Here is a 25,270-nt window from a genome sequence, read left to right as displayed (position 1 = left end):
ATAAGCATCTCTAAATTAGGGGTGATGGTGACAGCGGCCAGCTGACAAATGTCATTTTTCCTGATACTCTCTCCTTCATCCCCATCTGGGATGTGGGCAATGTTGTGGGAGAGAAGCGGACCTGGGACAGGACTGTAAAATGATAGAATGTGAAAGGACGGTCCTGGGACCCTGAAAGTCCTGATCTAGCATCTACTCCTTTGAGACTATCTGGAGGTGTCACGTGATCTGCTCTCTCCCCGGGGGCTTCCCGGCTTCCATAGAAGAGGGCCAAGCGCATCACAAAAGGGAGCAGAGGGGAAAGTGGCAAACTGGAGGTCTGCACACTGTGCCAAGAGGCATCAAATTAAAGTTATCCAAAGTGCCCTGTAAGCCAGAGAGAAATGTCTGTGGACCAAATATGGCCCAAAGGATGCCACCTTGCGCTTCTGATGCTTACTTCCTCATGCGAAAGAAGCCAACAGAGGTCAAAGAGGTGAACTTCCTCAGTAAAGCCTCACAAGACAATGGCAGCAAGCAGCCTGGTCCTGAATCCAAAAGGCTCCTTCTGCCAAGGAAATGCCATTATTTTTGTGCATGGATGATGTTTTTTGCAACCAATCAGGGCTCCTCTTTTGCTTAGTAAAATATGTGCCGCCCAGTCTTACTAACTATATAAGGCTTACGGCCAAGACATTCAGGGATAAAATTTCCTATCTTATTTTTCTATTCTAGCTATACTTTCACTGCCTAGTGAGATTTTAGTTTAAAATTCAGTTCTATTATTTTACTGTACTTTTATACTCTTGTAAGCCGCCTCAAACTCCTTATGGAATGAAGCAGGATATAGCTCATGAAAATTAACTTTACTTGACCTCATCCTCCTCTGACGGTACATCTATTCTTCTCATTCCTGTGTACTCAAGGCTACTAGTTTAATCATTCTTGTGAGTTGGCCAGGTAAATCAGATAAAAGACATATTTTACTAATATTTTTCAGCAAATGGAGCTGATCTAGTGAACCCAGAACCTTGAGGGAATCAGCATAACTGGGAGGAAACCACTAACTCGGTCAACACAACATGGGTTTTTTAATTCATTGAAATCAAAGAGGGTCCTAGCAGAGATATTATTTGGGGACTCTGAGAAAAAATTTAATCATTGAGTCTCAGTGACCAAAGAAAGTTAATGTACCTTCAAAACTAAGCAAATTACTCCCATCTCCCTGCAAATGGCCCATCACCATAAATGTTGGCCATTAAGGTGTCATGTGATTCTGCACGGACCAAGAGAGGACGCAGGATGGTGACGGCTCATCACTAGTGAACTGAGCAGCATCCAGTAGCTGTCAGGCAGATGCCCAGCACAGGCTACCAAAGGAGATGGCTGCAAAGACTAAAACAATGTAAAGAGACAAGCTTCCCAACGTTTGGGAAACAAAACCTATCATATTCTAAGGAGAGCTGGAGGGGAGAAGGTGGGGAAGGAATTTTTTAAAATTTCTACCATGCATCAGGCCCCATGCTAGGTGGTTTACTGCATTATCTCATTTGATTCCAATCTATGCATTAGAACTACTAGCACATTTTGCGGATGAGAGAACTGAGAACCCAGAGAATTCAAGTAATTCACTCAAGTCAGATAACACAACACGAAGCAAAGCCCAGATATAAATCCAGATCTGTCTGGCTTCAGAGATCATGCTTTTTCACTAAAATAAGAGATTCAAATATTCGTTACTCGCCTAACACATCAAACACTTTACTAGGTGTTAGGGATACAATGTCCAAGGGGAAAATAACTGGAATAATCAAGAAATCATCAAACAAATATAAAATTAGCATTAGGAGAGTACAACAAATGAGAGACATTTGGTCCCAAGAGGGTGTACACTGAAAATTTGAGCCAGGTGGTGAAGCCAACCAAGAAGGTGGTAAGTGATCTGAGATCTGAAGAAAGAGTAGAAGATGATTAAGTGAAAAGTTATAAGGAATGGGAAAAGGATGCCTCAGGAAGAGGGACTGGCAGACTGATAGACAGCAAGTGTGAATCAAGAAAAAGAGGCAGCATGGTGCAAAGTGAGACCAGAGGAGAGACCCTAAAGGTCCTTGTGGCTTGTGATAAGAATGCCTCTTTTTCCATAGAGCAACGGGAATCCATGCACTAAGGCTAGGGGGATGGCATGATCCATTTTGAAAAGATTACTCCATGTGCAGCATGCAAAACCAATTAGAGAAAGCCAGAGTGAACAAGTTAAGAGGCCACTACTGTCGAGACGAGAGACAAGGAAAGCTGAGACTAAAGGCAATCAGGGAATGTGGATAGAAGTGGATAGATTGAAAAGATACTCAGCAGATAAAATCAAGTGAACTTGGTGATGGATCAGACAGTGGGGTGAAGCAGAGGAGAGCATTAAGGATGTCTCATAAATCTATGGCTTGTGTAACAGGACACTTGGTGCTATCGCTTGGATAAAAGAAAACTGGAAGAAGAGCAGGTGTTGCAGGAGAAGAAAATACATCTGTTTTGGCCACACTGCATTTGAGGTGCCTTTGAGACATCCAAGTAGAGCTGCCAAATACTCAATCAGGCATGCAGGCATGGAGTTCAGACGAGAGGTCTGGGCTGTGGGTCCAGCGTAGAGGTGATAGCCTTTCACCTATCAGAGCTAAGCGAAGACTGTTGTAGATGGGGTGGTGAGGAGGGAATAGGGAGTGAGCAGAGATGACATCTAGGATCCAGCCTCAAGGAGCTTCATCATTTAATGGCTAGAGAATGGCAAAGAGGGAGCAAGGATTCCAGCGTCATGTCACAGCTGGAATGTGTTATAGAAGGTGCAGGTGGGGTGGGACCTGAATGGCTGAGAATACTGCTGAGGGCAGTAACAGAAAACTACAAAGGATGAAGACCTGTAGGTTCCCAGGGGCTCGATGACTTGCCCACAGTCACAAAGCTTAACAGCAGCCAAACCAGAATTGAAGGCCAAGTCTTTCTGATCCCCAAGTTCTTCTCTTCCACTACATTACACTAAAAACAATGAAAATCAAGATTTCCTATTAAAATAACATAATAGTAGATCTGACCTTACTCTAAGTAAAGGTGGTATCTGAAAAATATTTACCAAAACAAAGGTAAATTGGTTGGAGTTTTTTCACTTAACAAAGAGATTCTAAATGATTAACCATACAACTCTTTTAAGCAGTAAGCCCTGCCATTTAAATTATTTAGTTAACAAAAATTACATATACAAGTGACTTTTTAGAAATAGCAAATTACATTGGCATAATTCTTAAAATCTTCCAGAGCACTTTCATAATTGCTGTTACAATTCTGGCTTTAATGCTGGGAGACAAAGACTCCACTTCCGGTTCTGCTCTTAGTGTCCACATGACCTTAGCCAAGTCACTTAACTCTCCTCATCTGCCAAAGAAGGGCCCAGATAATCCCAGAAGATACCACATGGGTAATATCCTGTCATCTTACTGCCTGCAGAGCAGCATCTTGCACAGAGGGCGCATCATCCTGCCCCTTCAACAGGTGGGGCAGCTAAGACACCTGGGGATTGGGTCACACAGCCAGACACTGGGAAATGAGGATTTAAATCTCCTAAATCTCAGTTCACTGCTTTCTCCACAGAATCACTATCAACCATATCATCATTTTAACAGTTCCCTCATCTACAAAATTGAAAGACATCCCAGTAGAAGATAGCTCTTGTCTTGTCCTACCCAGTGTCCATCCTCTCACTTTTTCTGATATGACACCTTGAGTTTCCTTTGAGGAACCACCTCTCCCCTACTCTCAGTCCACATGGATTGAGTGGAGGTAACCTCCGCTGTCACTTCCCAGGCATGGAACTACGCCCCAGGATTGGATAATCAGTATGTCATATTTTCCTGCATATCATGAGTGGTTCAGGGCCAACTACTGGACCCAAACCAGACTAATGAGACTCAATTCTCTGACTCTTGCTAAAATGACTGGGATTACTTAGTTAGGAAGAGAAGCTTGAAGCTGGTGGTAGCAGTGGAATAGATCTACCTGTGAATAAAACCAACAAAAGCTGGAGATAAAGAGATAGAAAAGTCCTGGTGACATTGTTTGAGCCTTGGATCCAGCCTCGCCTGAAGTCTGTCCCTGAATTTTCAGTTGAGTCCATAAATTTTCTCTGCTTAAGGCATTTTGAGTTTAGATTTCTGCCACTTGCATATCAAAGAAACCTAATCAGTACAATCAGTGCACTTATATACCACTACTGGTTTCCCTTATTTCATTGGTTTTTCGGGGAGATATTTTCTGGCTGGCAACTCTGAATATACCACATATCTACATTCTCTTAGCTTACTGAACAAGGGAAACCAGAGGTGAGAAATAGGAATAGGGCCAAGGCAAACGTTTTAGGTTTAATTGAGTTTGTCAAAGGTCTAATGATTTTTGCAAACTATTCACAAAATTAAGACAATCGGCCTAATGTGGCGCTGCTCAGCTCAGTTGAGGATGCCCACCAAGCACTGCTAAGAACCATCGTTAAGAACCTGAATTGCTTCATCTCCTACTGCCCCCCACCTATAGTTCACATTCTAGGTACAATAAACTGCTCAACGGTATTTGACCATGACAGTGCACCCTTATTATCAGCCTATTTCTGTCACACCCATATGCCTTTGATGGGTCCTGAGATACCCACAGGTAAGTAATTCATGGGCCATACTAAAATTCTTTCCTCAATTTTTACACACTCCCCTAAAATCACTTCTAAATGGAAAAAAGTAAGAATTTGATAACTAAAGGTGTCAAAATACATACCACTTTCCTTCTGTCTGACATCCTTTTCCCTCCCTATCTGCCTGGCAAAATACTGCTCAGCCTCAACCTCAGTTTCAAGTGCCCGGTATGACGCAGGATGATGGTGTCCACATCACAGTTTTGCTGGGATAACAAAGAATCCTGATATCTCAGCAGCTTAAAATGACAAAAGTTCATTTAATTCACATTACATGTCCACCACAGATCAGCAAGGGGGCCCAGATCACTGTAACCCTCAGGGACGCAGGCTGACGAAACAGCCCTTATCTGGGATTGCTGGTTGCTGTTGCCAAAGGGAAGGCGTTTTGGGGGCCCTTGCCCAGAAATTAGAAACTCTGGCTTGGAAGCAACACACATCACTTCTGTTTTTAACTCCTTGGCCACAACTACACGTCCCATGGCAAACATTTATTGCCTAGAAGGGGGCAGAACCAGAAATATCTGAGAAACTGCTCAATGGCTGTGCTTCAGAATCCCAAGATCTGGGAATTGCTGAGTTATCCAAAACTCAGACTCTGGGGAAGGGCATCAGTAAAGCAAAGGGGGAGAAAGAGAAAAAGAAGAGAGATAAGGAAGAGAGGGGCAGGAGAGAGAGAGAAATTTGAAGAGAAAGTGATATGTACTGTTTTTAAAGTTCTAAAGTAGTTGTCCTGAGAAAAGTTAAGAACTTCTAAGTTAAGATTTCTTTATGCTTATTTCATAATTTTATTTTCAAAAATGTTGAATTATCTATGGGAAGAATACATCACAAACTTCTCAGTGGTCTGGGTCTCTAAAGATTTTATTCTAACTCTGGGTTGGGGAAGGGTCCCAGGAAACCAAATCTTCACAGAACTTCCCAGGAGATTCTGCTCTCAGCCACATTCAGGAATCACAGGGATAAAAGAATAGGTATATATGGGCTGACCTTATGTGTCAATCCCAGCCAAAACCCTTCTGAGATTTATACCCTCATCTTTAAAAATGAAGATTGTAAAATCTACTGCATAGTGTATTGTGACCATCGGATAAAGATGAAATATGTAAAAACACAGTGTCTGCTATGTGAGAGGGAGTCAGGAAATGTCAGTCTCCTCCTTTCTTGGTAATGTCAGCATCTACCAGAGTACCTGAGAATATGAAGTGCTCCAGAAACTCAGAGAAAAAAGGAAGGGAGGAAGAGAGATCAACTATCCAAAATATTTAAAATCTCAATGACTCAAATACGTCTATCTTAAATCATCGAATATTTAAAAAAACACTTTTGAACGAATGTGCCGTGAACAGTACTAGGTGTTAGAGATGCAACAGTGAATAAGACTTGTTGAAGTCAGACCTGAAGAAGACCCCATTCTTCCTCTCCTGTGTGTCACTCGGGGGAGAAAAACCCAAATGATAAATCGGTCACAAAAATAACCTCCAAACTGTGTCCTCAAGTCCACACAGCCAGAGGCAAAGAGCCTCACCCTGGCCATACACCCCTAGTATCATGAATCACCTAGTACCATGAATAGTCCCATAGGCATCCTTAGTCACCAAGCAGACAGCCACCAACGAACACAGCCACATGCACTCGAAGGGCAAAAATGGGATTCAGCAATTTAAAGATTTTTCAACAAAAAAGGGGCGCATGAGGATGCCAAGACTTTCTCCTCAGATAATCAAAAATTCCAGTTAACCAGAACAAGCTATTCTCCAAGCACGTCATTCATCAGCTCGACCATGTTTCTATTATTTCCAAGTTTAAGGTGCCTGGCTTAAAGCAGATATTACTTCAGAACAAAGATTATTTCATTCCCTTGGGAAACATGGTAAAATATGCTATTTAGCTGGAAGGTGATAAAAGCAAGACCAACGGTATGATCTTTTCTAACACAAAACATATTTATGAGTGTGTGTATGTTTGTGTACACACACACATACATGCATCTTCCAGTCAGGCAGTTGGCCCCTATAGTTTCTCATAGTTTTAGCAGAACATGTTTCCTTTTTGGTAACATGGTTTGTTTTTCTTTTTCTAAAAGAAAGTCACGGATTTATGATGTTCGGCCTCGTACTAAATGAGCTGAAGGGAGATTTACAAAGCAAATAAACAGAAAGATTTACGGGCCCTTTCTCAGAGCAGCTAAAAATTATGGAAAAACTCATTGACCTTCCAAGAGAAGAACTTGGTTCAGTCGACCAGAAACTAAGTGCACCTAAGAGGCTTCCAATTAATCCTTTAATTTAAATCCTTTGTCTTTCTCCAGCAAATATGCTGGGGGCCTGCTGAATCCCATTCACTCCTTTGAAGTGTAACTACCTGTGGCCATTATAAGCAGCATGTCCTATCACACTAAGCACTAAGCATCAGTAATGCTGATAATAATTAGAAAATGAGGGAATTAGGATTAGAAAGAGAAGGGAAATGGAGCAAACAGCTAAGCAGAGTAGCTGACTTTGCAGGGTAAGCTAGGGAAAGTGGAAACAAGCCAAGGTGGAGGCCTCCTGGGTCTTGGAGGAGGAGGAAAGACTTAGGGAAGGTAGACAGTCCATATATTCAGCCAGGATCTTCCACGAGGTTCTCCACAGGGGAGTGACTAGCAAAAGGGAAGGAGGAAACACACCTGAATCTAAGAGGGCATTCCTTAGCTGTGTGGACTAAGACTGTGACATAAGAGTTGGCCAAAACGTTTCCCATCTCAGGTCTCCAAATTACACTCCCAGGACCCACTACAAGAAGAGAAAGGAAAACACAAAACATTAAAACAACACTCATTAAACTCATTAAGTTTCTTTGATACCTGCTCTTCCTTTTTGTTCTGCTCTGTGCTTTCATGGAGACAAACACAGTCTGGGATTAGGGATGTGGGCACACCATTTATTAACAGTGTAACCTTGGGTGAGTCATTTATCCTTTCCAAGCCTTAGTTTTACGGAAATAACAGTAGGACTAGCTCGTATAGTTGTGAGAATTAAATGAAACAATGCCTGTAACATGCCAAGCACTCTATTATTGAGTAGATATGGTTAGCCTGGTGGGCCTGTGAGCACCCTCAGTCACCAAGCAGAGATTCAACATGAACAAGGCCCTGTGCATTGTTCTATTACTGAACAGTGGCAGTATCGTCATCATTTGTTTACCTTGGGGCTGAATTAGATCTCCAGAAATGATGTGGTTTGCTATAGCCACAGCTGAATTAGGTATTAAAAGATACAGGTTTAAGTATAACATCTGAGCCTCAATTCCCTCTAGCAGAGACGAGAACGAGGATTTCAGAATCAGAGAGATGTAATTCCACTATTTAACTAGCCAGGTAGTTAAGCCACTTGACTTTTCTGGCAAGCCACTCGACTTTTCCTAGCCTCAGTCCCTCATCTATAAAATACCAATATTTTTATTAGCGTATAACATGAAAAAGATGAAAAAACACATAAAGTTTTTGACACATAAATCTATCAAATGTATTAATAACATTAGCAGCAATAATTACTAAGATTCATTCATTCATTTATGCACTCAACAATTAGAATCAAAGAGCTGCTCTGTGCCAGGTGAGGCTTGATGTTAGCGATCCCGCAGGGAAGGAAGCAGACAAGAGTCCCTGACCTCTGGGGCAGACCCGCCATGCCAACAAGAGTGCCTTGTGGACTGTGAGTATTCAGTAAACAACTTGAGTATGTTTTAAGAGAGAACAATATGAAAAAAAAGCCCTAAACCTGGATTAAGATTTAATTTAAGTGGGTTCAATATCTGGCTCTGGATTTTGGGCTGCCACTCCACCTCCCTGAACCTTAGTTCACTCAGCCACAAAATATTCTAAGAACAAGAATCCGTACCTTATGAGAGATCCTAGGAGATTAAGGAAATAATACATTTCAAAGTACATCACAAACTATAATGCACTATACAAATATTTGTTATTATCTGATTTACTCTGTCATACACATGCTTAATGGTGACATATTCAGCAACATCACACCCGAACTTTATCAATCGAGGGAAAAACAACAAGATGAAGCTTTCTCTTCTTAATTATTATTCAAACAAATTTAATTTGTACATGAATAATTCAGGCAAATAATGAAAAAGAAACAACAAATTTTACAGGAGCTCGCATTAAAGAAAGTTTCTTAAACTTTTACAACTCATTATAGTCATGATAGAAAATCCCGATGGTTGCAATATAAATATCCAGAGATTTCTAGGAATCCCCAGATTTGTAAATATTACCAGAGCCTATAATTATATACTAAAACACATTAAGGACCATTTTCAAAAATGTGTTACACAGAGCACTAGTTTCATGGAACGGTAATAGGTTTCACATGTTAATTAAGATAATTCCATGTACAAATAAGTTAAACAGATACTAGGTTAAATGCAGTTTTTTAAGGCCTTTTCAGAACCATTATATGCAATTTTGATATCTGATATACAAAATATTCTAAACATATATTTGAGCAAGGAATATCTTTCCCTCCTTTCTTAGGACAAGTGGAACAAACTTTAAGAAGTCTACAGCAAGTACGGCTGCAACATTTAAGTGATCCCTCTAGATTTTCAACAACCGGGGCTCAATAGTCTGTGACCAGCGAATAACCACAAAGCTGAGTGGGGCTGTAGATACCAAACGGCCTGCCCATCACTCAGCAGCCAGTTAAATTTCAGTGAGCTTTGTTAATGACTACACATGTTGTGGACATTCATTGACTGTACTAAAATATATTACAAACTATGTTCGAAAAGCCCAACCTATCCATTAACAACAAGAAAAGTCTATTTTTGGAGCTATACCACAATTAATCACACAATAAGCAGTGGATTTCAGTTTCATCCTCAGGGGAGGCCAACATCTTACCCCCGGATTGAGGAAGAAGGATGGTAACGCGCTTAGGTATATCTAGGCCCCTGATTTTTATCACCTATGGGAATAGCATTAGTGAACAACAGTGAATAATCATTCACTACAAATAAGCTGCAATTCATCAAAGCAGATTTGGAAAAACACTCACTTTTTGGAAGTAGATTGAGATACCAGGTACATAGAAGGTACTAAAGTCATTTATTTTTTTTAAATTGAAGCATTTCAAACTTTACAGCAGACGCCCTTTGACTGCCTACACCCCAGACCAACATGAGGTGTTGAAGCCTTGATGTGCGAGACATCACCCAGTCTCCTGTGGATTCCCAGGCAAGGAGAGCTAACTGAAGATTCTCGAGGATCCTGAAAATTGCTGTTTATCACAGCTTGTATGCAACTGAGAAAGGAGGCTCTGTTTATTCTGTCCCCGTAAAATGCTGCACTGACAAATATAGATTCAGAAAACAATATTACTTCTGTCTAAGAAATTTGCCATAGACTAGAACTGGAGAAAATGGACACCTCGTCAGATGTATCCTGGCAAATGAAAAAAAAAGTATAACAGGAATCAGCTGGAGTTATTTTCCCTCTGAATCATTCCACCAGACTATGAATTACTCTTTGTGTCAGGAGGACCTGAGATTAAATCCTAGCTCTGTCATTGACCACCTGTGTGATGTTGGGTTTCTTTATTGACCAAGTAGAGACAGTCAGGATTAAATAAGATAGCACGCATAAAGACCTACTTAGCACACGTTAGTTTTCCTTTGTCCAGAAAAACTTATCAAATACCTAAGAGTGTCCCACATCTTACCACCAATCACTCATTTATCCGATAAATACTTAACTGAGAAGCCACTCTGTTCCAGGCACTGCACAGGATGCCAGGGATACACCAGTGAACAAAACAAGCAACAACCCCAGCCCTCATGAAGCTTACGTTCTGGTGCTTGTAAAGAGAATGCTCATTTCCATTCTTTTCTCCCAACCCTAAACGAATAAATTTACTAATTTGTCAGTCAAACACAAAACATGTTTGCACAATGCTGGAAGCATCGATGAACTATAATCTATCTGATACATCAATTTTTTTAGCTAGGCTCAGAAAAGTTCCCATTAGAGTTTCGAGGAGCCAGGTGTCAGCATCAAGAGACAAAATTCAGCATTCAGCAGCAGAAACAAAAGCGAAAAATATCCAGAAACGAACGGGAAGAAGTCCTGAATGTCTACAGCAGCTCCTTAGAAGCTGTTAGCTAGCATGGGGCTTTCTGCAAACCCTCTCAATACGAAGGAGGAGGAGAAGGTTCTTACAAAGATATGCAAGCCATAATTGGAACACATTTCAAGGTGGCTTTTCCACTTTAAAATTGGAAAAGAAATTAATGGGATCGCTCTACAAGATGCTAAATGTCTTAGTGGAAAGAAATCATAGAGCACTAGAGTTTATTCAAGGAATCAGGCCTTCGTTTATTTGTCAGTTCATTCAGAAAGTATTCCCTGTGTGTCTACTATGTTCCAGGCCCTAGGCTGGGTCTTGGGGATACAAAGATGAATCAAACGCAGCCCTGGCCTTTGAACAGCTCCTAACCTAGAAAATATGTTTTACAAAAAGAAAAAAGTAAGATCCTGGGTGACGGGCACTCTAATAAAGGTTTGAACAAAGTATTATCAGAACCCAGAGGAGGAAGCCACAAAGTCGGCCATTAGAGTTTGATGTGGTACAGATGAAATAGCCAGAGAATTGACTCTAATTCACTTTTCATATAATAGCCAAGCCACCTCCAAGACCACCACTACCTCTTGCCTACGTTACTGCAACAGACTGGCAAAGTTCTTGCCTTCCTTTATAATCTGTCCTCCACTGCAGCCAGAATGATTTTTCAGAAATAGAAATTGGACCTTATCACATCTTTTCTAAACCCTTCAACAACTTCCCATTGCCCTTAGGGGAGACTCCAACTCCATAAAGCCTCCAAGGCCTTCTAATTCTGCCTCCCTCTGCACTCACCGCTCTGCATCTCCCACCCTGGTTTCCAAAGGAAATGCTCCTTTGCTTTCTTGTAGCTCCAGGTCTTCAGAGATGCTCCTCTCAACTCCTGCGTTCTTCTCCTTCTCACCCTCCCTTGGTTTCGCTAACTCCATCTGATCCTTTGGTCTCAGCCTGAGTCTCTCACAGCACCCCATACTTCCCCATCAAATATTTGTTATCCCTCACAGCAACTGTTGTCCTAATATTTCAAGACCCCTTTCTTATGGCATCTTTCCTGCTAATTCCAGGAATTAGCCCTCCCCTTCCTTACTACTCATTGACACACATCCTGGACCATATATCGTGTGACTTAATTATGTCTAATTGAGCATTTATCATACCCAAACTTAGCTAACACTTATTAAAATCCTATTTTGTACTAGGTCCTGCCTTAGACCTGTTTGCTTCCTTAAAGCAATTGTTAAAAAAGACTACTAAGTGTTAGCGCACAATTTTACAAAGGGGAAATGCTGAGTGATGTAGTTCCCTGCTTAAGTTCACCAAATAATGGTAGAGCCAGGAATTCCAACCCAGGGACCCCAAACCTATGTCAAATCTTTCCACTATACCTCTGCTATTTTTCCCTCATATTTGGAGTGCACAACTCTTGTTTGCCCAGACAAGCTTCACCAAGAAGCAGAAGCCACAGCAGGCACTATAGCAGACACGACGGCAAGGGTGTAATAAAAACTCACTGAGTTGAATTCGTCCGAATCCTGTCTAGTTATTAGGCACCTTAGAGATAGTCGAGAGGTATTTATTTTTTAAATAACCAGAAAAAATTTAAATCTACTAAATTTCCATTTCAAGCTTGGACTTGTCCCTGAAAATTGAGTGGGGACTTTTTTCCCTTCCTTTATTCTTTTTCCTTCTTTTTGCTACACAAAAATGCTAAGTACTGTACATAAGATAATATATGCATAATGTCTTTCAAGGAGCTACTTTAAAGTCCTAAAATACTGTACAGTGAGCCGGAAGATGCCTCAGTGTGATTCCTTAGGGTGAAAGTACATCACTGGACAACAGTGGAAGGCCATCCTCACAGTCTTGGCCTCTGGGTACCATCCAACCCCTCTGACAGATTCAAAGAGCAAGGCAAGAAAGATTCACCTGGGAAAATGCTGGTTATGGAGCGGTCAGCTTTCAGAGGGAAGTCACGGTCAAGAATTAGATGTAACATGACTGCAAGGATTTGGGGAAAATCACTAAGCAAGTCCAGACAAGCTTATCTTGATGATTTCAACATGTTTTTCTCCTCAGCACCCACCTTGGCCAAGCCTGAGAACCCATGAAGACACCAATTATTTACGCAGTGTTACCTAAACCTGGCTCCCTTCACCTCCAGCATCTCCCCAGCCAATGTTGCCTCCATGTGGCCATGAGAATGACTTTCCTAACATACCAATCCGATAACGTCCTCCTCACCTCAGCTTCTCCACTAGATACTCTGCGGCCTACACCAGTGATCTCTGTTTTTGACCATGCATCCTTCTTGACAACAGTTTGGGGCATGCTCTTCCTATATGAAAATATTTATCTATTTAATAAAATATATACACATACTATGATACTAATATAGCATGTACATTATAAAACTTAAACCAAAATGGAAATGAAAAGGATGAGATGGAAATAAACCTAAATTAAAGTTCTAATGTTCTTTCCAATTTATGGAAAAATAGATCCAATTTCTCACCTACTGTGATGGCTGCATGTTGGCCTACATGATAAAACTGAAACTCCTTAGCATGCTTATAATGCTCTTTACCATCTGACCACCAGTCATGTCCACGTTCTCATCTCCACCGAACTCCTTGTGTTCCATCCACGCTAAACTTCTCATTTTGTAATTTAGTCTATGCTGATGCTTCTGCTGAGGATGGTCTTCCTTCATACCTCCTCCTGAAGACTGTCTCATTCTTAAGGACTCAGCTCAAATGTCACCTCCTCTGGGCAGCCTGTGCAGACTCCCATTGGCAGAATGCATTGCTCCCACCAGTGTACTCCTAAGACACTATTCAAATCCTAGGATGGAACAAATCCTATTGTATTTTCATTATCTGATCACAGGCTCTCTCTTCCTTTAGACTGTGAACTCCTTAAAGATATGATCTATGGCTTAATCATCTTTGGATTCCCGGAATCCAACACAGAACTCAGCCACAGTGGGTGCTCAATCAATGTTTGCAGAAAGAATGAGACAAGACTCTAGATCTGACTCTTTTCTTTAGGCCCGTGGTAGAGCCACTATGTACAACCTTGCAGACTTTATACTGCATAATTCTAGCAGGTGCCTTTCACATGAAACCCCACTTCTATAAATTCTAGAATGATTAGCAAAGGGCTTAACACAGGATGGTAGAATTCTGGTGGTATAATTCAGTCCAAGTCCAAAGACCTGAGAATCAGGAGACACTGGTAAGTCTCAAGGCCTGAGAACCAGGAGCTCCAATGTCCTGGAGCATCCTCGCTCAAGAAGAGAAAGAAGGAATTCACCCTTCCTTTGTTTTTTGTTCTATTTGGATCCCAAATGGATGGGATGATGCCAGGCCACGTTGGAGAGGGCAGATCTCAGTCTACTGAATCAAATGCTAATCTCTTCCAGAAACACTCTCACAGATAGACCCAGAAACAAGGTTTTACTGACTATCTGAGCATCTCTTAGCCAAGTCAAGCTGACACACAAAATTAACCATCACAGTAGATATACATCCAGAGTGTGTGTATGTGTGTGTATATATACATACACACATATATACACACATATTTATGTATATATACTTACATATATACATATACATATATATACACACACACAAACACTCTGGAGATATATATCAACCCTGAATATCTGAAGGCCAAGTTCTAGTCCAAGCACTGCCAATGATGAAAATACTTATTGTTATTGTGATGATGTATAATTATGTAATGCATAATTATAAAACACAACCATAAATAATGTTATAGCACAGAGCTCGGCTGCTTTAGCCTTTACAAAATGATTTCACATTCAATATCCTATTTAACCTTCACAACCAACTGCTGCTATTAAGGCCTTGTTTAAAAGGTCTATTTGGCCATGAGAAAATCGGGACACAGAAGAATTGGGTGACTTCCCAAGGTCACCCGGCTGGTAAGTGGTAGAGCCAGGATCAATCAAGATCTCCTTATCCCAGTTCAATGTTCTTTCACTACATCACTGCCCAGGAGCTGTCAAGAAAAAAAAAAAAAAAAAGGAGAGGCGGGGAAAGTGCTACAAAGCAGGAACATTCGATTCGAGGACATTCGAGGACTGACTCCCACGGCTAAGTCCCCAGCAGGGACCATCTACTCAGTCCCCTACTGGGAGCTCCCTCTTTCACATTCACATAACTTTAATTTTTCACTTTTTTTTTGCTATGCTACTTGAAGTTTAACAGTTTTGGAATTTTCTTAATTAACAAGCATCCTCTTTTAAGAACACATTTGCCTCTGGGAACGTGACGTGGATATCAGTCATTTACAACTGTGTGTACGCTTGTTCCATGAACTGCTCTCTTCCTAGCATAAAACTCAGAACTGCAGCACACGAGAGGCTGCGAATTTTGTCTGGAAGGAAGAAGAGATGGGTCCTTTGGGGACACGGGTATATTGGGATAGAACAAATCCAGATGAGGTGACACAGTGGGGGCCACAGAGAAGCCTCAAGATAATGCCAACAAGAAAGTGGGAGCGAGAAAGTTGAGCTAAACCCTACCTAGTTTCCATGTGAGCAAGTTTTAATACAATCAATTGAAGCCAGAGGCCCATTTGGTGAAATACAGGAAATAAAAAATAAAAGGCATAAAATTAATGAAGGAGAGTTTTTCATTCAGTAATTGTGGCAAGACTGGAAAACTATCTACCAAGACAGATTCCTTTTCCTCCTGGGCACAGAGCTAGATATTTACCAGCCACTCTTGCAGTAGGTGTGGCCAGTGACTAAGTTCTGGCCAGTGAAATGTGACCAGCCTTGGCCCATAAAAACTTCCCACTCATCGTCTTCCATGGTGACCTTGGAAGCCACATACTGCACATGGCGGAGCCAAAGAGGGAAGGAGCCTGGGTGTTTGAATCACAGCTTTAAAGAAAGCCATCTGCCAACCAAGAGCATCCATTTGAAAGTCTATATGAATGGAAACACAAGCTTCTACTGTGTTAAGCCCCAGAGATTTGGGGGTGTTTTTTTTCTATAGGCAGATGACCAAAACAATTTTAAAAAGTGATTCTCTTCTTCTCAAAATTGAGGGAGAGCTCCAATTTCTTTCCTGTCACATGGTGAAGAAAACGCATTCTGGAGCAAATAATGGCATTGCAGTCTACATGCAGTAAAGTGAGCAGGCAGCATTTCACCATTACGTGAACTAGACATTAGCAAAAATGAGCAGAATCCACCCCTGAATTACAAACTCGGCACTTAGAAAGCCACCCTTGAACAACACGAACAAGACAAACCAGACACAGAAAACAACGTCAGATATAGAAGAGCATGAATCAGCTTGGGACTTTCATCCATTCGTTAAGTATTTTCGTGTGTCTATAGTACACTATGCACTTTTCTAGGTGCAGGAGATACAGCAAATAAGATAAGATGGCTGCCCTCATGCAGCGTATATCCTAAAGGCAAAAGTCAGATCATAAACCTTCAAACAAGAAAACAACACAATTTTAAATAATAAATGCTATGAAGAAAATAAAATAAATTAAGTAAATTAAGTAAAAATGTTCTAGACAGTAGCTGAGGGTAGTAGCAGAGCTAACTCCATGAGGGTGGTTAGGAGAGACCTTTCTAAAGAGGTGACGTTTGAGCTGCAATTTCCATGATGACTAAAAAGCAGATTTGCAAAGATCTGAATGCAGTGCATCCCAAGCTAAGGAAAGAACTATTTCAGGTCTATTCGAGGAACACAAAGAATTACACTGTGGTGAGAGAAGAGTGAACACAGGAAGGGGCGGTAAAAAACGAACACAGAGAAGCACGCAGATTCCACTTCACATAGGACCCTGTGTGACCAGGACCTAGCTTGGATATTATTCTAAGAGACATGGGAGCTGTCAGATGATTTCAAACAGAAGATAGGCATAACATGACTTACATTTTAAAAAGCTTACCCTGATCAGTGTTTGGAGAATGGATTGTTGGGGGCAAGGGTGGACACCATTGCGATCACTTAGTGAAGAGATAAAGGAGGCTTACACTAGTCAAACCAACACATGGGTGAACTTGTGATTTATCTGGAGGTAATGCCAACCAAGACTTCCTGATGTAGCAGATGTTGGGGGTGATGGGAAGAAGGCCATTGATGATGACTTCTGCATCCTGTGACCTGAGCACAGTGTGGATGGAAGTATCATTAACTGAGACTGGGAGAAAAGTCATAGTCCTCTGTTCTCAGGAGTCTGGAACTCAGGAGAGCTTCGTAATACAACAGCTCAGCCACGTGATGAGTTAACTAGACTGCCATGTGCTAGCCTGGAAACCTAATCAACACTTGTAACATTTTTAGCACAAAGAAATAATTAAAACTTCCAAGCAATATCTTACAAATGATCTTTTGAAACACAGTAAAAAATACCACTACTACTTTAACGTTCAGTCCTGACCAGTGCCCCAGCTGGTTTTACTGGGGCTCCTTCTGGAGCACAGAGCTTAACAATTAACCCCTTGGTTTGACCCAAGTGCAATAACCAAGATTTGGACTTGAGCTTTGTTTTTTTTTTTTTTTGTTCTTATAATTCCAAGAAGAAAGTTAATGGGGAGGGCGTGGGTAATAAGAGGCAAGAATTTAAGTGGGTGGGAGAGCAAGAGCAGATGCTTTTGCAAATGAACCTGGAGAATAAAGCAGCAGAGGCAGAGAAAAGCCAGGGATTGGAAGAAGGCTCATCTATATCTGCCGCTGGGAGGAAGGGGACATGGGGGTTATTATGAACAAAGCAAAGACTAGAGAGCTCTGAGTCTTGGAAAGGTTGCGATGGGAGGGTTGACAGATATCTGGGTACCAGAAGATCTCTCCGTTAGTCATGGAGGCTAAATAGAAGAAGGGAAAAAAAGGATACCCCAAGGTATTCTTACCCCCAGCATTCTGAATGCTGGGAAATAAAGGCGAGTAGGAGCTTAGAGTCAAGGTTGTGCTAACATGAATGATCAGAAAAGATTTTTGATCCCTGTGTTGTCCAAAAGCAGGACTTGAGGAGACTGATGCCCAGATTTGAGCATAAACTGAGCTACGTGGATGCTCAGGCATTTTGTAAAAATTCAAAACAGTAAGAGTTACAATCAATCCTTGGAAAATCAGAAGTGTAATTAAGCTTGCTAGTCATTTTCCCACACATTCGCTTAATCAGGAATTTACAGGGTCTTATTTATTGACTGAACCTTCTCAGAAACATCTACCCCCTTGGCGACTCTGAGGCTGCTTTCTGTTTGAACTCTGCCCTCTCTGCCACCTTCCCAGCCTCCTTATACTCAAAGGGTCTGACCCCTCATCGTCACCTCCGGTCACACAAAAGTTATAAATCACCTTGTTAATCTGTGGCTGTGTTTCAGACATTTCAGTATTTTTGTTACATGAAATTATTAAATTCATACCAATTCAGGTCATTTTGCTCCACAATATTTCCTTAAATACTGCTCCGCTCGTGTTTTTCCGAGGAAGGGAGGAGTTCATCATAATTTATAATTATTAGGCTTGGTGTCCCACTGCCAACAATATGCTCCTGGCAGAACTGATCAAATCTGGTGCTTCCATCTAAGAACACTCCCCTGCTACCTGCCAATTCTCCCAAAACGTGCAGATGTACAAAATCCTCTTTCTCAAAATACTGGCCTCCATAAGGACACACACCTTCAACTCCAAGAAAGATCCTCATAAATGTTAACGATATAAGTTAATGACAATGATGATGATAACTCTTGTGATCGTTAAATGTTTAGTGAATACCAGACAATTTAAGATTTGACACGCACCGTCTCATTATCATCTTAATTGGGAAAGCCAATTTCCCAAGTTGGATTTGGCCATAACGAAATCGCTAATTTACAACTTGTGGTCTGCAAAAAAATCTAGTGCTTGACAGCAGAGCCAGAGCAGACTATTAATGCTCTCCACAGTTTGTACTTTTTCCAGTTAACTCTCAATGCCTGCGATAGAAAAAACTACTTCCAGTTGTGAGCACTGAGCTGAGGGCATCCTTCTGAACCCACAAGATTTGGATCAACGAATTCAGGCAGGTATACGAGTAGGCTTAGGCTAATTTATGCAAAGGTAACAGACAACTCCACCCTCCAAAATTTCAGTGATTTACGTAATTTCTCACTCATGCCACATGTCCGTCACCTGTCAGTTGTCACTCTACTCCATGTCATCTTCAGTCTGGGACTCCAAGTAAAGGAGAAGTCCTGCTCTGGAACGTCACCAGTTTTGTGTTAAAGAAAAAAGAGAATGAGGTGGAACTCCACAATAGCTCGTAGAGCTTCTCCTCTGAAATGGTACACATCACGTCTACTCATATTTCACTGGATCAAGGAAGTAGCAAATATTTTGAACAACACTACAGCACTGGGCCAGGGTGGGGGTGGGGAGGTAGGGAGCAGAACCAGTCAAGGCATAAAGCCCAGGAGTAGAAAGGAGTTGAGTATTATCTTTACTTCACTTCTCTGAGTCTTAGTGTCTGCACGTGTAAAATGGAGCTAATGTGGCCAACGCTGCCACTTCCCTCCCAGATTTACTGTGAGGTTCCAAGGGTACAATATATACAAAAAGAGTCTCAAAAATTCAGAGCACTCTATAAGTAGAAGGCATTATCATTTAACACTAATTGTAGTACTTTCCATGCCTGGCAGATTGTATGATGCACGTGATATCACATTCTTTATTCTTCTAAATAACTTTTTACTACAGGAAGAAAAAGGTTATTAGATTCTATTTATGTAGACCCCAAATTCAAGAAGATCGTAAGTAGAATTCCTATTGCTGTACTTTCCTTAGACACTACCTCTAATTTAAACTAATGTATCAGCAACTATTTAAGACCAACCCACTGAAAATGTCATCACAAAGGTAAACAGCCTCAGCAGACCATTTTCATAAAAGACCAAAATCCAACTAAAGCACTTTTCAAATGGAGAATGTTCCTGCTTGAGTCAGACGAAGCAAAATGAAACGACCTCTTGAGAATTGTATCATAGCTGACAAAGGTCTTATTATCTTCTATTGATTGGCTGGGAGTTCTGATATCTTCTCTTTGGCAGTTTCTACAGCAATCTCTGCAAAGCAGGAGTCCTTAATACACCATATGTCTGCTGCTACCCTAGGAAGTTAAGAAAAGTGAAAGCCTTTGCGGTTCTCTTTTCACTGAGAGCCTGAATAGGCTTTTCAAGATAGCCTGGACAACGTGTGTAACATTTTGTTTTAATTTGCAAGCCAGTCTTGTTCATTGTGGTTTGTACAATATGGGTCATTTTCACTCCATTTACTCAGAGTGAGAAATAACTTTCCTGAAGCAGTTCCTAAGAATCTAGTTCTCTCTGGGCTATGGTGAGACAATGAAATCAGCTTCTGAGAGTCTCTGGTACCCAGGCAGGTGCTTGGCAACATCTAATCTTGTCTATCAGACCACCCAGAGGACAATTCTTAGGAAAGAGCTTGGGGAACGGCCATGAACTAAATTTAACCACAAAAGAATGGCATAGACATAGCTTTTTCCCCACCCAAAACCACCCCAACCCTCTTCCTTTTGCCACAGCCCTAATTAGTTCAGGGGAAGGGGAGGATCATCTGGCCTCAGGGAAAGCGCACTCCTACTCCAGCTCCAGAAGATGGACACCATTAGCCCAAATCAGCGACAGTCATCTCATTCCCCTTTCCCAAACACTGGTCTAGGGGTGGGGAGGACGTAACCCAGCTCTAAAAAATAAGACAGTGGACGTCTCCTACATGAAGGAAGGGGCAGAAGGGTTAGGGGGGACCTCCTAGGAAGGACTTTATTTATTTATTTTTTTTTTTTGAGGAAGATTAGCCCTGAGCTAACTACTGCCAATCCTCCTCTTTTTGCTGAGGAAGCCTGGCCCTGAGCTAACATCCGTGCCCATATTCCTCTACTTTATATGTGGGACGCCTACCACAGCATGGCATGCCAAGCGGTGCCATGTCCACACCCAGGATCCAAACTGGTGAACCCCAGGCCACTGAGAAGAGGAGTGTAGAACTTAACCGCTGCGCCGCTGGGCCGGCCCTCAGGAAGGACTTTCTTTAGACATAAAAAGACAGAACCTCACTCAGGGTTTTTTAACCCCTGTCCCTTCCTTCCTTGTTTGCTTGGGGTGCTGGCTGGTGTGAGGACACCATGCTTGAGGCCATGGCAGCAACCATGCAACCAAAGGAAAATAAGCCCAAAGTCCAACATGCTGAAGATGGCAGAACGGAAAGAGAGAAAGACATTTGCTCCAAATGCTCATAATCGTTCTACTGGGTTCTCAGAGCCTCCCTCCGGATGCCCAGTATTTCACCCTGCTTTACCCCCTGAGCTCCATTCTTACACCCTAAATGGGCTCGAATATTTAGTCATTTCTTCTTAGGTGCTATCATCTCTGTGAACAAGCCTTCTGGAACTCTGGAAAGTCTCCATGATAACAGAGAAACAACTGAAGCCCGAGCGCATCACCATTACCCAGGGTGGCACCACAGTGCACCCTGGCCCGTGGCCAGGCACCTGCACTGAGCTGAGAAATATGTCCAAGAAAACCATGATTCAGACCCGAAATCACTCAACATAACCAATAAAATGAGGCCTCACACACAAAAGGCAGATTTAGCATCACAAATGGTTCCTCACAGAATGGATTTCATGTAAGAAAAAAGGGGCTCAATGAGGAGAGAATCAAAGAGTCTCAAATAGTATTTGGCCAGCAGTTTTCTCCCGGATTCTGCCAGGTCTCGATCGCTCAGGACAGCTGGGGACGGTGGGCGTACTGGTTCGAATGCACAACTGAAAGTTCTGCCAGTGGCAGAATCGGGACTCAAATTATTTTGAGGCCCCTTCTGTCATTTTTATAATTGTTTATAGTCTATCCCCACAGACAGTAGAAGGTAAAAAAGTAAATTTTTAGACCATTACCTAGATTATAGGATTTCCACATGGTAAATGGGGAAGAGAACTTTCACATTTTTAATTTTTATAGTTACACAAATTTTCTGACAACAAATAAAAAACAGCATAAGATACAAAGAATAAATATTAATATGAAGTATTAAAATTAATAGTCCGCTTCTCCAAACCTGATAATAAGTAACAAGACATTAAAGGGTAGATGAAAAGGTTCATAACCAAAGGGGCAACTTCATCCTCCTCCCAAGTGGCATGTCTCCCTAATCAAGTTCAGATCTATAAAGGTAAGCAAAAGAAAAACAAAGGTGAAAAGGAGAGAGAAAAAAACACACTAGTTAGACTATTTTGCTAATAAGAAGCAAAGGAATAATGAAGAAAGTCTTCCAGCAGAAACGAAAACCAGGCTGCCTCCCAGGTACCGAGCGCTGGGGGTGATTACACACCTTTCCCGAACAACCGAAGAGATCTTCGGTCAAAGCCAAAACGTTAGGCAGGGGTCAATGATATAAACAGCAGAATGGAAAGGAATTTACTGTTATCGTCATCAATTGTCTTTACCTTTAGCATTCCTGACCCACTTGAGGACCAAACCAATTGGAAGAGTGACTGAGAGTTCACAGCCATTCAAGACATCGCCTTCCTGATTAACAGATTACTAAGGTTCAATATATTGTTACTGAAGATGGCAGGAATGATTGGGTCCAACTGGGATAGAGAAACAGCTGAGCCATCACTTTTCCTATTGGAACTTCTCTAAACTGACAGGAGGGAGCCAGTGAGCGCCTGAAAAATGGATGGACTCAGATATTACTTGTAGACCAGGGTCAGAGCTCCTGCAGAGCAGAGCTAACCCCTGCTCCTCCAGTATGTTAAAGGAGCAGGAGTGTGTAATGGTCATTGCCAGCAAGGTGGAGTGCTGAGCTTGGAAAGAGGCATTCATACAAGACAATGGAGTTGTTCTGTTATCTAGAATGTAAATGGGGGTCACTGATACTTGAGGCCACCAACACACTAAAATGGCATCCATCCACGTGTCAAAGTTATGAGCCCATCCATCACTGTGACTTTTAGTAGAGTCTGGGAATTAGCAAGCCATGAATCAGTCATTAAGAAACCCAACTGAAAAAAAATTCTGACTTTGGCAGGTGAAGAAGATGGTAGTTGGGTATAAGCTAGCATCAAAGTATCACTCAAAAAGAGCATCCACCACATAACATTTCATTGAACTTAGAGATGACAAACTACTCAAATAAGACAACAGAAAATGATGTGTTTCTGGTTTTGCTGGTGATTATTACAGTAACAGCAGAACATGGGATGTGATAGTGCTTTTGTTGCTTTGCTGTGTTTCATAAGTACCTTCAAAGATCTTGCTTTCATATGCTCCTAAGCAGCCTGGATAAACCAGGAAAATAGAGTACCCTAGGTAGTTGATATCATTTCTTGTAGGATCCCATAGGACCAGAGCCAAGTGATGGTTTTCAATCTTCAACCATGTCTATCAAGAAGACATTTCTCACAAGTGATTTCATTAAATAACTTGCTTACCTTCACAGTAGGCGGAGTCCCCCTGGACAGAGATATAACCATTCTTGCACTCGCAAGTAGCTTTTGTATTCCAGTTTTTGCACTCTGAATTTTCACCACATTTAGGTCCTTCCGCACAAAAGTTATGACCTAGAGGAAACACATAAAATTTTACATCAGAAAAGAAGAGAATAAAAGACTTTCAAGTAATAAAGCATGAAACATTTTTACTATATGTCACTAAGCACGAAAACATAGCTTGGCAATATGCAAGAGTGAGCTGGGAAGGGATGGGAGAGTAGGAATATGAAACTTTGGATGGCCCCATGCTTGAGATTTTTTTCCCAAATACTCAAATTGGTTAAAGTTGTTCCTTCCTGAAGGCGTTTCTCTATGCTGATCCTGAATCCTCTTCATACCACCTTCTTACAGAATTAGTCCTTTTATAATTGTTTTAATGTAAAATTTATGGTACATAGGAAATAATACATAAAATGAACGTATATGAATCTACAAAATAAAAATGAATACAACCAGAATGTTATCAGTCACCCTTGATTATACTTCTCCAATGAATCTCCCTCCCAGCCATCAGAGAGAACTAGCCTGAATTTTGTGTTAATCATTCCCTTGCATATTTTTTATAGTTTTGCCCAATAGGTGCTTATGTCCAAATAATAGATTACTTAGTTTTGTCCATTTTGAACTTCACATGAATAAAAACATACTATACATATCCTCTATGGTGTATTTTTACTATTCGCCCATGTTAACGCCAGTAGCTTTAGTTCAATATATGTCAATGCTGTTATGATATTCCATAGAATGAATATTCCACATTTTCTCTATTATACTCCAGATGGGCATTTGCATTATTTGCAGGTTTTGAATTACAAACAATGCTGCAAGAAACATTCTTGAACATGTTTTCTGGAGCACACTTTTTCAACCAACTGTCTCATATTTCTTTGTACAACATTGCTTCTTGAATCTCAGGTGTTCCTTCTAGACTAATTATTTTTCTTCCTAAAGCATCCTTTAGAACTTCCTTTAGTGAAGATATTTTGATAGCAACTGTGTCTAAATATGTCCTTAGACCACCCTTATACTTGAAAAATTGCTTTACTGGGTATACAGTTACTTTCTCTCAACATTTTGAAGATATTATTCCAATGTTTTCTGGATTTTAATGTTTCTATTGAGAAGCCAGTTGTTAACCTCATAGTCATTCCTTTGTATTTGACAAACCCTTTCTCTATGGCTGCTTTTAAGATCATTTTCTTTCTTTGGTTGATGGGTTTTGTTTTCCATTTTTTCATTTTACTCTAAGGTACCCAGGTGTGCATTTATTTTTATTTATCCTTCCTAGGATTCCTTGAGATTCCTGAACCTAAAGATTGATCTAATCTTTCAGTAATTTGGAAAATTCTCAGGTATTATCTCTTCAAACATTCTCTCTTTGCCATTTTCTCTATTCTTTTTCCAAACTTGTAATTCAATCAATGCTGTTTCTTCTCAAGCTCTCTTCCATGTAACTTAGACTTTCATATTTCCATCTCTACACTGAACTGTGTGTAACTTCCAGATGTATCTTTTAGCTTATTAATTCTCTCTTGAACTATGTCATATTCTGTTTCAGTCATCCACATCATTTTTAATTTCACTTTTTTTTCTAGAATTCTATTCGAATCTCTTTCAGTCTCCTTGGTCAAATCTGACAGTTTCTTATTCTTCGAGCTTTTAATTTCCTTTTTCTTTTTTAAACACTTTAGACATGTATGTTTCATATTGATAATTCCAACATCTTCAGTCTTTGTGCATCTGATTTTACAGTTTGTTGTTTCACTAAGAATCAAGGAAGATGACTTATTTTACTGTGTTTTGAGTGATTCTTTTGAGAGCCCATATTTTTTGGAATTTAATCTGTGGGAATTATTTGAGGTTTCAGTTTTAAAATTGCGTTTCTTCAGAGAGGCTTTGT

At 40.9% G+C, this 25,270-nt stretch overlaps 1 protein-coding gene across 4 annotated transcripts in view; it reads right to left on the bottom strand.

Annotated features, from left to right (window-relative positions):
* Positions 1-25,270, bottom strand: part of NELL1 (neural EGFL like 1) — a 753,092-nt gene that overhangs the window by 516,399 nt on the left and 211,423 nt on the right. For all 4 annotated transcript variants that reach the window (XM_023646175.2, XM_023646174.2, XM_070273436.1 and 1 more), the window contains exon 12: positions 23,311-23,439. In XM_023646175.2, coding sequence (XP_023501943.1) covers positions 23,311-23,439 — 129 coding nt within the window. The remainder of the gene's footprint in view (positions 1-23,310; positions 23,440-25,270) is intronic.

Source organism: Equus caballus, chromosome 7 (assembly GCF_041296265.1).
Source record: "Equus caballus isolate H_3958 breed thoroughbred chromosome 7, TB-T2T, whole genome shotgun sequence".
Taxonomy (NCBI): domain Eukaryota; kingdom Metazoa; phylum Chordata; class Mammalia; order Perissodactyla; family Equidae; genus Equus; species Equus caballus.
Note: the sequence above shows the minus strand (reverse complement) of the source record. Positions and strands in the feature narration are given on the sequence as shown.